The sequence below is a fragment of the Falco rusticolus genome, chromosome 6 (genome assembly GCF_015220075.1).
Source record: "Falco rusticolus isolate bFalRus1 chromosome 6, bFalRus1.pri, whole genome shotgun sequence".
NCBI lineage: Eukaryota > Metazoa > Chordata > Aves > Falconiformes > Falconidae > Falco > Falco rusticolus.
The window spans coordinates 8345093-8357975 of record NC_051192.1 but is presented as its reverse complement, the minus strand read 5'-3'; the positions used below and the strand labels follow the sequence as shown (position 1 = coordinate 8357975).

The following is a 12883-nucleotide window of genomic DNA, read 5'->3' as shown; positions in this document are numbered from 1 at the left end:
ATCTCACCTGACACATCAAAAAATAGACACTTACCTCCAAAGAACTGAGAGCAGACATTACAACATCTCTGTTGTCATCCTTGAGCCGACCAAAAATTGCTTCTTCTATGAAGGACTGATCAAAGCCTTCCTGAAAAAATAAAGGATAAAAAGAGCCAAAGGAAAAAAAAAAAATGTGTTGGTAGCATGATTTACAGACTTTAATGAAATATCTGAATCCTCGTAGAAGAATAGTGGTAACGTCAATGAAATTAAACCTCAAAGGCAAACTAACTTTAACCAACAAAAGAAAGAAAACCAGAATTATCCATTATTTTAGAATACAAGCAGCTTAATAAACAAGAACTACATCCAGACTCCAGAATACAGGAAAATGGTGACAGAAACCTACTGAAAACACCCTGAGAAACCAGTGACAATGACATAAGAATAGTTTAATGTACCACTCATCTTCAACCGGTATGCCTGGCAAACAGCTTTTTGAAGACATTGTATGTTTTGTCAGTTCTGTAAGTGAGAGATTCAGGACACAAACCTTTGATGTTTCAATAACATCTTCCAAGTGCTGAAGAGCCAGGACCCGCACAGCTGGCTGAGGATGATTCAAACTAAGCAGAAGGGAGGTATCAGAGTCTTCCAGAAACTGAAATAACAGATTTCAGAGTGACCCACTGCATGTTAAAAAACACTTTAAGTACATACCAGGATAACAGGAGAAATTCTTTCAGCAGTTTTTTGTACCAGAAGAAAACATGAATAATTTAGACCCCAAAAGTATCAGATACAGAGCAATGATGTATAACTGTTTCAAATTTGGTTGTCTTTGCTTTGGCAGACAGTTTTTGGAATATAGCTTGAAAAGTACAGTAAGCCACAGACACCGTTTTGTCCTAGAAATGCACTACACTTATCTAAGGATTCTGAGAAAGCTCTAGTGACAAAGTCAGTGTGACAGAGCACAGATAGAAACTGTGAAAAAGGCATCCCTGCCAGTCCAATTGCATGCACTTATCTCAGGAACCTTAAAGGCTAGAAGAGAGTCACACGGCTTTGTTCTGCATGCCTTCTTTTTCTGTTAATCCACTTGTTATTCCATCACAGAATCTGTGCCTTCATTAAATCAGTACAAAAATACACGAAGCACTTCTTTATGTAGTTTATCATCTTTTTTTAAGTGCTTTCAGTCTTTAAATCATTGCAAACAACAGCATGATACTAACCATTTCTTAATAATACATTCCTTGGACAGATCTGTTGCACTCATGGTTATCTGTGTTAGGCTGAGTTTCAACTGCTCTTCAGAAATGGCACAGGGAAGAACTCTGTAGTCACTCTACTCTTCCATGTTACTGACTGTAAATATTCATAAAATCAATGCAAAAAAAGGACCAAACCACCTTCTCTCAACAGTGATAAAGTTGTTTGTCAGCTTTCCCAAAACAGACACATCTGACTGACAAAACCTTTAAGTACGATGATGCCTTGCTGAGTGCCACCGTGTTGTCACTATTGACCACTACAGTGTATGCAGTGGCCATGTTCCTAAGGAAAAAAATTATTGATAGCAATTGGGGCAGGTGGAAACGTATACATTTTAACCATGGAAAAAAAGCTCACACTCATGACTGACTGTGATGAACGTGACCTTAAAAGCTCTGACAGCTTTTATTTTACCAGTTTTGATCAAGCCCCCCCTCCCCAAATCACATTTAAGAAAGCTGTTTCTTTGTTTGCTTTTTTTTTTTGGTGGGAATGGTAGAGATTTTGTTTAGAAAGAGGAAAAGAGAACAGAACTTTGCCAAAATACCAGCCTTCTGACAGTACAACCAAGCAAGAGCTAGGATCACAAATTGAACTCCTACCTACCTTGTATTTGCCACAGCTTAATGAAAGCGAAATAAATTGGTGAAAAATATTTTGGTCAGCCTCATCTGTGCAGTCTTCCAGATGCTTCTCCAACACAGAGTCTAAGGCTTTAGGATACCTGCCAACAGATGAAACCCCCAACATGTTCCACAGAGTATTACGAGAGAACAGGTATACTAGAGAAATACAGGGAAATACAAGGAAGCTGAATGCACACATACTCATCTGAACCTGATTATTTCAAGTAGCTTTGCAAGGCAATCAAGCATTATGCCTGAACACGGATGAACGATATTGTGACTACTAGGATAAGTAACTAACAGAAAGGGTCATGCTACACAGCAAACAGCTGTACAAAGCCAGTAGGTCTGTTTCCATGTACTACACTGATAACAAAATAGGTAAGGACAGATCAGTAAAATAAAATTTGGACAAAGATTAGGAGTCAGTTATTTTTGCTGTATTTATCTGGGCAAGAATATTGTGCTTACTACACCCAGTAAGCCAAGATCATAGCTGACATGACCACTCTACAGACTGCAGGTCTGTAATAGAAAAAATAGAACTTACTTTCTCTCAAGAAGTCTGATAAGAGGAAGCAACTTTTGATTGAGTGCAGCCATTTTCGTGGGATTAGATTCAATCTCTGTGCCACAGGAGATATACTCTTCAAGAAACTTGCTAAAATTAAAAACAAAAGAAAAAGCCACCATGTTTTGAATAGTGCAGTTTTCATTAATGTGCCAAAGTGCATTGCTAAACAGGTTAGGATTAATATGCATTACTTCTTGCAAGTACAGATTTGCTCTTGGCTTGAAGTTTCACTCTGTCTCACAAGTGCTAAAAGTATGGCTCTTCAGGATTACTGAATGTTTCAGTTTCAAAATCCAGGTTTGGCGTTAACTTACGAACTCAGGAGAACGTGCTCATATAACGCTAATGCCATTGTCAGGAATTAATTGTTATTAAATCAGAAACGACTGTAGTACTGCAGAAGAAAAATAATCGAAGTTAACTCACGAAGCCAACAGGTGATCTAAATCCTTTTCCAGCGGTATACTCTGAAGAATAGCTTCAAGATGGCTGATGTAAATTGGATTCTCTATCTCTTCAGATTCTTCTTCTTCCTCTAAGGACAATATGTAACCATAAAAGATGAACAGTAGTTTGAGAATAACCCCTTCGTACTGATTAAATATAATAGCTTGTACAGACATCATCATCTGGTGAACCAAGCACACAGCTTGAAGACCACAATGTTAATTGATTATTACCACTTACTCTCCATGAGCTGCTAGCGATGCTTTATACCAATGTAATTAAAATGCCACAGGCTGTATTGCTACCAATAAATTCACGTATGCTTTGGAACGTTCCAGACCTGCTACCACAACCTGTGCCAGCAGCTCCCTGCAGCACTCCCTGGCATGAATCTAGCCAGACCTTTTCAACACAAGAGCTTTCCCAGTCATGATTTGGCAGTTACAAGTCCACAGTGCAAACAAATTTATTAGTGCAGGCACAGGCTACTACTGCAGGCCAGGCAGCCTTGCTGTCCCAGACTGTCCCCAGGCATGTTTAATTCATCAGGTAAACACAGATCTCCACTACTTAAAACTATGGAGTACATATAATGTACCTAAAAATTATTTTTTCAGTACTACAATACATCTCTAAAAGTCAGAAATTTCATATATCAAAACTAAGTTATTGCTGAAATACTGCAAATCAACATGTATATCGAAGAGATACAGATATTACAATGCCTAAAGCAGTCTCCTCTGCAGGGCCTGGGAAAACAAAAAGCAACACACACACAAAAGCTTAATCAGGTCTTCACATGTATTGGCGCAGTTTTAATGGCAGAAGTAACTAAAATGACACAGCCATCTGTCCTTAAGCCTCAACAAAATTGTAAAAATGTATGTGCTAACTTACCTGTATCACTTTTCATGACAGTGCAAACAAGGTGAGGCAACAGGTAGTGCAGAAGAGGAGAGATATCATAGTTTTCTGAAAGGCCTTGCAAAAGTGTTACCAGTTCTGGGATTTTGCAAAGATAATTAAATGGCCTGCACAATGGAAAAGAGAAATAAATTAATAAATGTATGCTCATCTGGGCTACCAACACCTTCAAACCATGCAGACTTCCTAAGGATTCAGTTTACAGCAACGAGTAACAGCCTCATCATAAACAAATACTGAAAAGATTCATAGGGATCCACTTCCTTATTCCCAGAGGTTTACTGGTGCATTTAATATCCAAGAAGAAAACAGGATATGCTAGTCATGTTGAGCACAGCAGCACATACTTATGTTTTTGTGAAGGTGGTAGTACAAGAAAAAATACTTGATATCCTCACGTTGCAGGCAGCCTATCTACTACCCAGCAGCACCAAAGGAAGGGAGAAGAAGCAATAGATCAATGACAGGAGATCCTCAAAGAGAGCAGAAGCAATTTCCCTTCCTGTTCATAAAATGTTTATCTCATCTTGTCTCCTCTTCTACCCACCTATCTGGATGCTGCATAAAGCATCAAGCACGTCTCTCCTTTAGTTCCTCACACCTCAGCTTTTAACCCATTTTCCTCTACTATGACCGTGTTCAAGTACCCGGCAGGTAATCACTGTACTTATTCCTGTAAAGATTTAATTCTGTTGGAATACGCATGCTAACCTCTCTGCCAGCAGTCAAACGCCCTGTAGCATGCAGGACTTCCATCACTGTGTTCAAGTGCACATTAACAGCACCAGCTAACTGTAAGAGGGCAGGGCAGACAGACTGATGGGAATGAAATACTACATGTACCTCCAGAAGAGAACCTGACTTGTGGGACCAAAGAAGTGGTGGTATAGAAGCACTTACACTTCAGGTGTCAAACTGTAGGAACTCAAAGCCCTGAAGGGAAAGAACTTCTTTTTTCCAAGCTATTCAAACAACTTCAGATTTGCACTACCACTATTATGCTGGCTTCTCTTCCAGGATTCCCACTTTCAAGAAAACCTCTTACTGGCAGGGTTCAGTCTTGCGCATTGACAGCAATCCTTTACTGAGGGAAGTGGCAGGAGAGGGACCAAAAGATGACAGAGTCACACCACTGAGACTCCTTAGCTGCAGCAAGCATACAAATTTTCAAAGTCAGTCAAACAAACTTCCAAGCCCTTCGAAATGTCAACTACCAAAATTTCTGAAAGGAAAGAGTCCCTTTAATGAGGAGGATAAAAAAAATTCAAATTACTGAAGTGCAGTCTGATCTTTTAAAGAGTGGGAAAACTCAATTAAAGTACACTTACTTTTTCCCAAGTTTGTCTCCTTTCTGAGTTTGTAGAAGTAGGTTCAAGCAGGCCACCCCATCCCTGATTAATGAGGGCACTTTAGATAATGTCTTGCTTATCTGCAGCATCAAGGAATGCACCAAGGAAGTCTCCACTGTCACTTTTACTGTCATCTGGCAGATTATCATGTATGTTGCAGCTCTGTAATCCTGTACAGAGGATTTCAAGCCCTAGGAAAACAGATCAAGGTGGATTTTTAATACATACAAATTAAAAAAAAAATAGTACATTACCATAAAAATAATTTTCACCCTGACACCCATGGAATCACACTATCTTCCCCATGTATGAACTTTTAAGGGATCTACACACGCAACTTTCAAGAAGAAAAAACTGTCACGCAGGGTGCACACATACAGAAGACATACCCATTAACTGCTGCCCTGTTTGTTAACAAAGCAACAGTGCTGGAGGTAAAAGCAGGCTGTCCACCCTGACTCCATTTCCTCACTGTTTAGCACAGTAAGTCTCTAAGGCAAAGAGGTTCATTTAAACTATGTATTCATTTCTCACAGCTCCATTCCTCATGTCGCGTAGGAAGAGTACTTAAAAGTGCTCATCTGAGGTGTGAAAAAAATTATTATTCATGGATCTTCTCTGCCTTATGTTTCAAAGCAGGCTAAGAGCGGTACGATACATTTCACATAGAATATCCCTCTTAAATGTTACCTGCAGGCACATGTCAGCAGAACACAGTACACTTCACACAGGAATGAAAACACAAGCCTCACACACCTTTTGGATGTAAGGAAGCAGCTTAGAAACTATAGTGTCTGTTATCTTCTCTGCGGCTGCAAGAGCTGACACAATGGTGGAGGCATAAAACACAAGAAGAACTCTCAACTGAGCCGAGCTGCCAGGATACTCTGAAAAGACCTGGACCACAGAAAAATCAGTTGTTCAGACATCAGGACAAGTGCAAACACACATACGGCTTCCCTCCCACCCAGCAAAATCTCAGAACTCCAGCGTGTAAAGCTCTACCAGCTCCTGCTGGCACAACTTAAGTCATCACCTCCTCCCAGCAATAACCCTCACCAGAGGTTACTGCTCCTCCTTGCAGACATGGTAGAAGGAAATAAGTGCTAATCCTCAGCCACTACAGTTAGTCATAATAAGGTAACCTAAATAACTTGTGATTTTGGTGTCATGCTCAAGACTGAGAACTGGACTACCATGAAGCTGACTGGTATATCACCGCCCTACTACATCTGTGAACAAACCCTGTTACTGTGCGTGCTTTGCTGAGTTTCGACAGTAAGTGCGTTCTAGTTCTCTATGTAACTGGAATTGTCGTACATCTTACCCTTCTGAGACTATAAAACTAGTTCTGTTTGACATTAACTGAAAAACAAATAAATCTGCTCACCTTCTAATATTCTCAGTTTTACATTCTCATTAATACTTGAAAATGTACATTTAAAACACCCACGACAACCCGCAAAAGAGATACCCAAATTCAAAGCACAGTTACAAGCGAATAGCACAAATGACTTTATAAAAGAAATGAAGACAAATAAGTACTTTGAAGCAATACACTATTGCTAAATTGTTTTGTCATGGCTCATTGGTTCTCAGCCACTTCCTTACAAGAATTTCTGATAGACTGTCGTCTATACAAATAACAAGAAATTTTCATATTGTGTACTAATGACTCCTTTTACTATTTGATATGTAAGTCAACATATTAGTAAATAGCATAATACTATACAGAGATGGGGAAAACCAAACAAGTAATTTTCTAGAATAAATTAACAACCTTCACAGATTGTGCTACCAGCCTGCAGATGAAATCCATGAAATCCAGGTCTTTGTAGCAGTGTGTAATGACAGTACCCCTTGCCAGTGGGACTCCAGGTTTCTTTAAATAGTGAAAAAAAGAAAAATGAGCACACTCAAGGGTAAAGTGAAGCACCCAAAGTAAAAATTAATATAAACTCTAAATTAATCCTACCGATCAGTTAACACCACTTAAAATCAAATAAGTAAATAAATGGAAACCCACACACCACTCTGGAATTTTTTGTATCTGCATTAAGACAGATAATGAAAAGCATTACATATAAACTATATTCAAATAAACATATATTGTAGTAATTGACATATCTTCCTAGCAGTAGCAAGTACTTGCACCTTAAAACCATACTTCAACTTTGCCAAAACAAAATCAAAGCTTTTTATAATTAACTTTATATTTATAAAGAAAGATAACAGAAACAACAGGTGGGCATCCAGGCTCCATCCTTGCAATTAAATCTTTCAGTACAGTTCTACAACTAACCACATGAACAGGTGGTCCATATTCATAAACCTAGTAACAGAGTCAAGACATTATTAATAAAGTCCCTCATGCTTCTCTCAGCTTGCATCTGTTAAATACTTTACCCTTATTGGATCCATCCAATGCCATTTATGAGTTGGGCTTTTTATATTTAAAAGCTGAATAACTCTCACAAATAGATTAGTCTCATGATATGGCAGAACACAACCAATCAAACTATCTTGATTGTAGAGATGGATGTGAAATCTAAGGAAAAACACATATACACAGTTAAAAATCATATGGAAATCCAAAAAAACCCGACCCAGTCACTTTCTTCTCGAAACATCTGGTTTACTTGTTTTTAAGCAAGATGAAGTCATACTGACTCAGACACATGGTCCACCTACAGTCCAGAATCCCTAGATGGCTGCTAGCCTGTATGCACTAAAGGAAAGAAACAGTGCTAGCAATTTTTTCCTCCCTTTCAGTAATTTTAGATCCCTATAGGAGTTAAGTATGAATTTCAGTATAATATATATATTATATCATATATATAAAACCGTGTTTCAAAGGCTGTAGCAACAAAATCACCCACTCTTTCATGACATGAAGTATTACACTTTCTGCATCTGGGTAGATTAGTTTAAACAAATACAACATCACTTCACAAAATACTTGATATGTTTTTTCTTCATACCTTCCTACATAATCTTGAAATAAGACTACTTAGCTCATGTTATAATACAAGGGCATCATATTCATGGTTCACAGTTAATACTGAAAATCAGCTATTTTACACAGCCCATTTCCAAAAGTGTACGACATAAAATGCCTCTCTAGGTCCTCTGTAAGATGGCTAGAGTTGGGCAAATTTGGTGAAAGCTAGGCAAAGCATTTATTGCTTTTATATAGACTATCATGACAGATCAAAACTTTCACAGAAATTTATCAAAAGACAAAAATCTAATTGGCAAAGAAGAGCATCTGGCCCCATAAAGACTAAGCCCAAGTGAGTATTTTTAACAATTTAACCTGCGTTTTTAGAAAACAAGTAAAATTATTTAGAATTTTTCTCAATGGTGAAAAAATATCTGGCATTTCTAGTAGTCTTATCTATTGACATATAAAATATTCAGTGGATTACCTGTGGATCAGCCATTCAAGGCACTTCTGGGCTGGCTTAAGCATAAAGTAAGGGGACAGGTGAATTAGGAACAATGAAATATTCTTATCCAGTTGCTGATTTACTGCTTTAGACTGAACACTGCGCTCCAGGCCTTTGGACGTGGAACTAAACAAACTGGACTGGAACACTTCAAATGAAGGATCAATCCCCATCAGTTCTTCTAAGCCAGTACATCCTGTGGAAAAAAAATGGAAGAAAGCTTTAAACGCAAGTTTTATTCACCAGTCCTACCCACCTACTTCCTCAATGGCATACTCAGCTTCCTTGCTATACTGGTATACGTTACACTCACTATGAAAACCAAACCAACCAGTAAATCTTACTAAAAATATTAAGACCAAAACTTTTGCTACACTTATAAATTAGAGTGTATCCAGCTGGCTGCGGGAGGTGAACCATCCCTGCCATTTGCGAGATTGCATCTGGAGCAATGTGTACAATTTTGAGCTCATGAGCAGAAGAAAAACATTGCCAAATCGGTGTGAGTCCAGCACAGAAGCACTAAGATGGTCAGGGGACTGGTAAATAATATAAAAGGAAACTGTATGGAGGAATTGGGCTTGTTCAGCCTGGAGAAGAATCAACAGGAAATCTTCCTGCTGTCTGCAACTACTTGATGGGACATAGCGTAGGTTATCAAGAATATGGAGCCAGCCTCTTCTCACAGATGTACAATGGGAGGATGGGAGGCCACAGATATAAGTAAGAACATATGAAACTCGAAGGCAATGTACGGATTGATTATTATTTCTTTTTTTTAAACATGGGGGTGGTCAAACACTAAATCAGAGGCCCAATATTGGATCAGAGACCATTCATCCTCAAACTCAGCCAAACACAGGCCTGAGCAACCTGGACTAACTAGCCCTGTGGTCAGTTGGGCTAGTACCAAACAACTGTGAGAGGTCCCCTCCAGCCAAATTTATTGCGATTTTATATGGATGAAGCAAGCAAAGGTACGTCTTTAAATAAATTAAAATACAATATTCTACGTACACCACTGGATAAATGAATCCTTTATTTCACAAAAGCTTGTAAATATTAATGGCTAATCACAAAGAAGACTGTTTCAGCTGAAATGAAGACACTAGGTGGTTGGCTGAAATATGGCAAAAATAAACTATTTGATGTAGCAGTTCTATAGCAGCTATTTAAGAAACGAAAAAATACTCTATGTTGCATCAAAGACATATAAATCTACAACCTTGTTACTTAACATAGGTATATTATATTAATTTTTCTGGTTTTAGAAAACAGCCTTCTCATTCACGAAGCATCACATTCCTGGGTAAAGTTCCAAACAAAAATGGAAAGAAGTAAGCACAAAGGATCTGAAGCATGCAAACACAGCAATGGCTTCTGCCACCTTACACTATTTGTGGCCATAGTGTAACCAAAGAGCAGGGTGTCAGCATGTTTTGATGAAATCACAGAATTCAGGTTGGAAGGGACCTTGGGCAGCTCTCTAGTCCAAGGCCCTGCCAAAAGCAGAGTGTGCCCTGAAATCAGCTCAAGTTGCTCAAGGCATTATCCAGTTGGGGCTTTCAAAAGCACGAAGAGCACAACCTCTCTGGACAACCTGTTGAACTGCTTGACTGTCTTCACAGTGAGAAAAGCTCTTCCTTATATCCAGTTTGAGCCTCTGTTGTTTCAACTTATGCCCATTGCCTCCTGTCCTCCAGCCGACCTGTCTTCCTGAAACCTCCTCACAGGTGCTGGCGGGCTGCTGTCAGACCCCCCCAGGGCCTTCTCTTCTCCAGGCTGAATGAGACCAGCCCCACCAACCTCTCCTTACAGGGCAAATTCTCCAGCCCTCGGCCACCTTGGGGCCCCCAACTCTTCCCAGTCACCTTACCCATCACGCACCCAGAAACGTGCTCCAAGAAGACCGGCTCCATGCTCTTCCCATAGACTGGAGCGATGCTGATTAACCCATAGGTTCTTGAATTATCCTTCTGGCCTCTTTTGAATACGGGTTTGCCTTTCCCAGGCTTTTTTTTTTGACAGACAATTCGTTAAATCACCGGGACTTAAACCACCCCAACTCACCGATTGCAAAAAACGTGTCCCTGTCAATACCAGCAGCCTCCTTGCAGGTGAACAGCAGCGACGCTACTTCGGTGCGGTTCAGGAGGCTGGGGTCAGTCTGTGGAAGCGCCAGCCGCTTCAGCTGCTCCGCCAGGGACGTCATGGCTTCGTCTCCCAACCAAAGAGGCCTTCAGAGAAACCTAATGGAAGAAACCCAAAGCAGGCCCGCGGGTAACGCAGCTGCGTGGAGGCAGACGCCGCCCCTCCCCCCGCCAGCGCCCCTCAGGGCCGCGCACGCCCGGTGGGGGGGTGGGGGAGAAGAGGGACGGCGGCAGGCGGGGAGACGAGCCTCTTCCCGGTCCCGCTCCCGGTCTCCGCCACCGACCTAGCTCCGCTCCGCTGCCCGCCGGGCCCCACGTGAGCCGCCGCGCCGCTCACCCGGAAGCGGCGGCCCGGGCGGAACGGGAAGCTGCGGCCCCGCCGCCCCGCCTCAGCCGCACGGAGCCTGCGCCGCGCGCCGCCGCTTGGCGCCAGTTTCGCGCCTCCGAGCGCGGCCCCGGTGTGGAGGCGTCGTCCGGGCCTGTGAGGCGGGGAGAGCGGGACGGGCGCGCAGCCGGTGGGTCTTGGCCCGCAGCACGGGCGGGTGGATGGAGAAGCCTCCGTGAGGTGTCTGTGGCCAGGCGTGCTGCTGGCCTTGTGCTGAGCCCAGCAGTGGGGGGCCATCCCCTCAGCAGCGTCTCAGTAGTGAGGGTGCGTGCAACAGGAGTAGCTCTGTTACTGAAATCTCGGAATGAAAAACTTTTCAACACCAATGTGATGTAGATAAGCAGACACTTCTTTATTGACGGCCGGGTGCGTGAGTGAGTTCTCTCACGATCAACGCACACCAAGCTTCAAAATCATACACCTCATCTAGAACTTATTCATACATATTCATTAAATATTCATGCATAAACATAGTATTTCCCAAAAATCATTCACATACTCTCGCTTCATATGTTAGTTAGCTTATCAGTCCTTTGCGCTTGCGCATATTCTTCCAAGACTTGTGGGCAGGGGTCTTTGTGAGGAAGGCCGTAGGTCTTCCTCATGGTGTACTTTTCACCTTTTGCCTGGTATGTGATGGTCGTGCAAGTCTGCAGTGTTCTTATCGGTCTGAGCTAATTTATGTCCTTGTTGACCATCTGTTTCTTCTGCTTGTTTCTTTTAGTCGCTCCCTCTAGATAACTTATAAACAGGCTCCTTGTTAGAGAAAGGTAGAGAAACAGACTCCTTCTTTCATCAGTTATTTCATCAATTATTTCTTTCAAACTATGGTTACATGACCTAATTACTATACCTACATTCTTTGAGTAAATATAAGTTCTTAGCCTTGGTACAGGGCTGTACAGAGGATTTCATAGCAGCTTTTGTTGTGCAACTACTAGTTTCATTAGAATATATTTCTTATTCCTCTATATTTCTATTAAAATAATTTTAGCAAATCTTAACAGCTCCACCTCAGGCTTTTTCCATATCTGGAGTGAGTAACGCTCAGGGAAGTGCAGGATTCCCCTGAGTGCAAAAGGTCATGAAAGCTACTGTAGTGTGCAGGGGCTAGGTCCCAGCTGCAGACCCACAGAAGTAGGTTGGAAGAGTCCCCTAAAAGCTGTCTGATTTCGCCCCAGAGCAGGGCCAGCTTGGAGCCAGTTGCTCAGTTTTGGTCCAGTTGCATTTGGAGTATCTCCAAGGATGGAAATTCCACAGCTTCACTCAGGCTTCTCATCCATAGTTTGGTTGCCATCAGGTTGAAAAGAAATTCCTAGTATTAAAAACTACAATGTCTCCCACCAGCTTGTATACAAGGCTGCAGGGTTCTGTGCTTGGAAGTTGGTGCACAAAGCCAGAAAGGCAGCGTGGCTTGAGAAACCAGGAGAAGCCTGGAGAAAAAAAAAAAAAAAAAAAAAAAAAAGGCAGAAATAAAACTAATTTCAGTTGATGCCAGTGGATGGACAAAATGATGCCAAATACAACAATTCCAGCACCAGATCTGTACAATTACTTCCATGTGTTTTTGAGAATCTGTGTAGTCCATGGCAGAAATAACAAATCTGTTCACATAGTAAAGCTGCCTTATTTGGCAATCATTTAGCATATAACAGCAATACAAAAAGCTGATAGAAGTTTAGGGTTGCAGAGAATTGTTTAAATGCTTAATTTTATCCA

The 12883-nt window shown here is 41.2% G+C and overlaps 1 protein-coding gene across 2 annotated transcripts in view; it reads right to left on the bottom strand.

Annotated features, from left to right (window-relative positions):
* HEATR1 (HEAT repeat containing 1) overlaps positions 1-11147 on the bottom strand; it is a 38648-nt gene extending 27501 nt beyond the window's left edge. The window contains exons 1-13 of one of the 2 annotated variants that reach the window (XM_037391191.1): positions 11064-11147; positions 10700-10878; positions 8609-8825; positions 7587-7728; positions 6961-7062; positions 5937-6077; positions 5160-5371; positions 3805-3938; positions 2887-2995; positions 2437-2547; positions 1867-1984; positions 536-643; positions 35-130 (exon numbers count right to left, since the gene is read on the bottom strand). In XM_037391191.1, the coding sequence (XP_037247088.1) occupies positions 35-130; positions 536-643; positions 1867-1984; positions 2437-2547; positions 2887-2995; positions 3805-3938; positions 5160-5371; positions 5937-6077; positions 6961-7062; positions 7587-7728; positions 8609-8825; positions 10700-10841 (1632 nt within the window). In that variant the 5' untranslated portion in view covers positions 10842-10878; positions 11064-11147. Of the gene's footprint in view, positions 1-34; positions 131-535; positions 644-1866; positions 1985-2436; positions 2548-2886; positions 2996-3804; positions 3939-4731; positions 4963-5159; positions 5372-5936; positions 6078-6960; positions 7063-7586; positions 7729-8608; positions 8826-10699; positions 10879-11063 lie in introns of those variants that run through there. The other variant, XM_037391192.1, reaches the window with a different exon arrangement.
* Positions 11148-12883: the final 1736 nt, after the last annotated feature.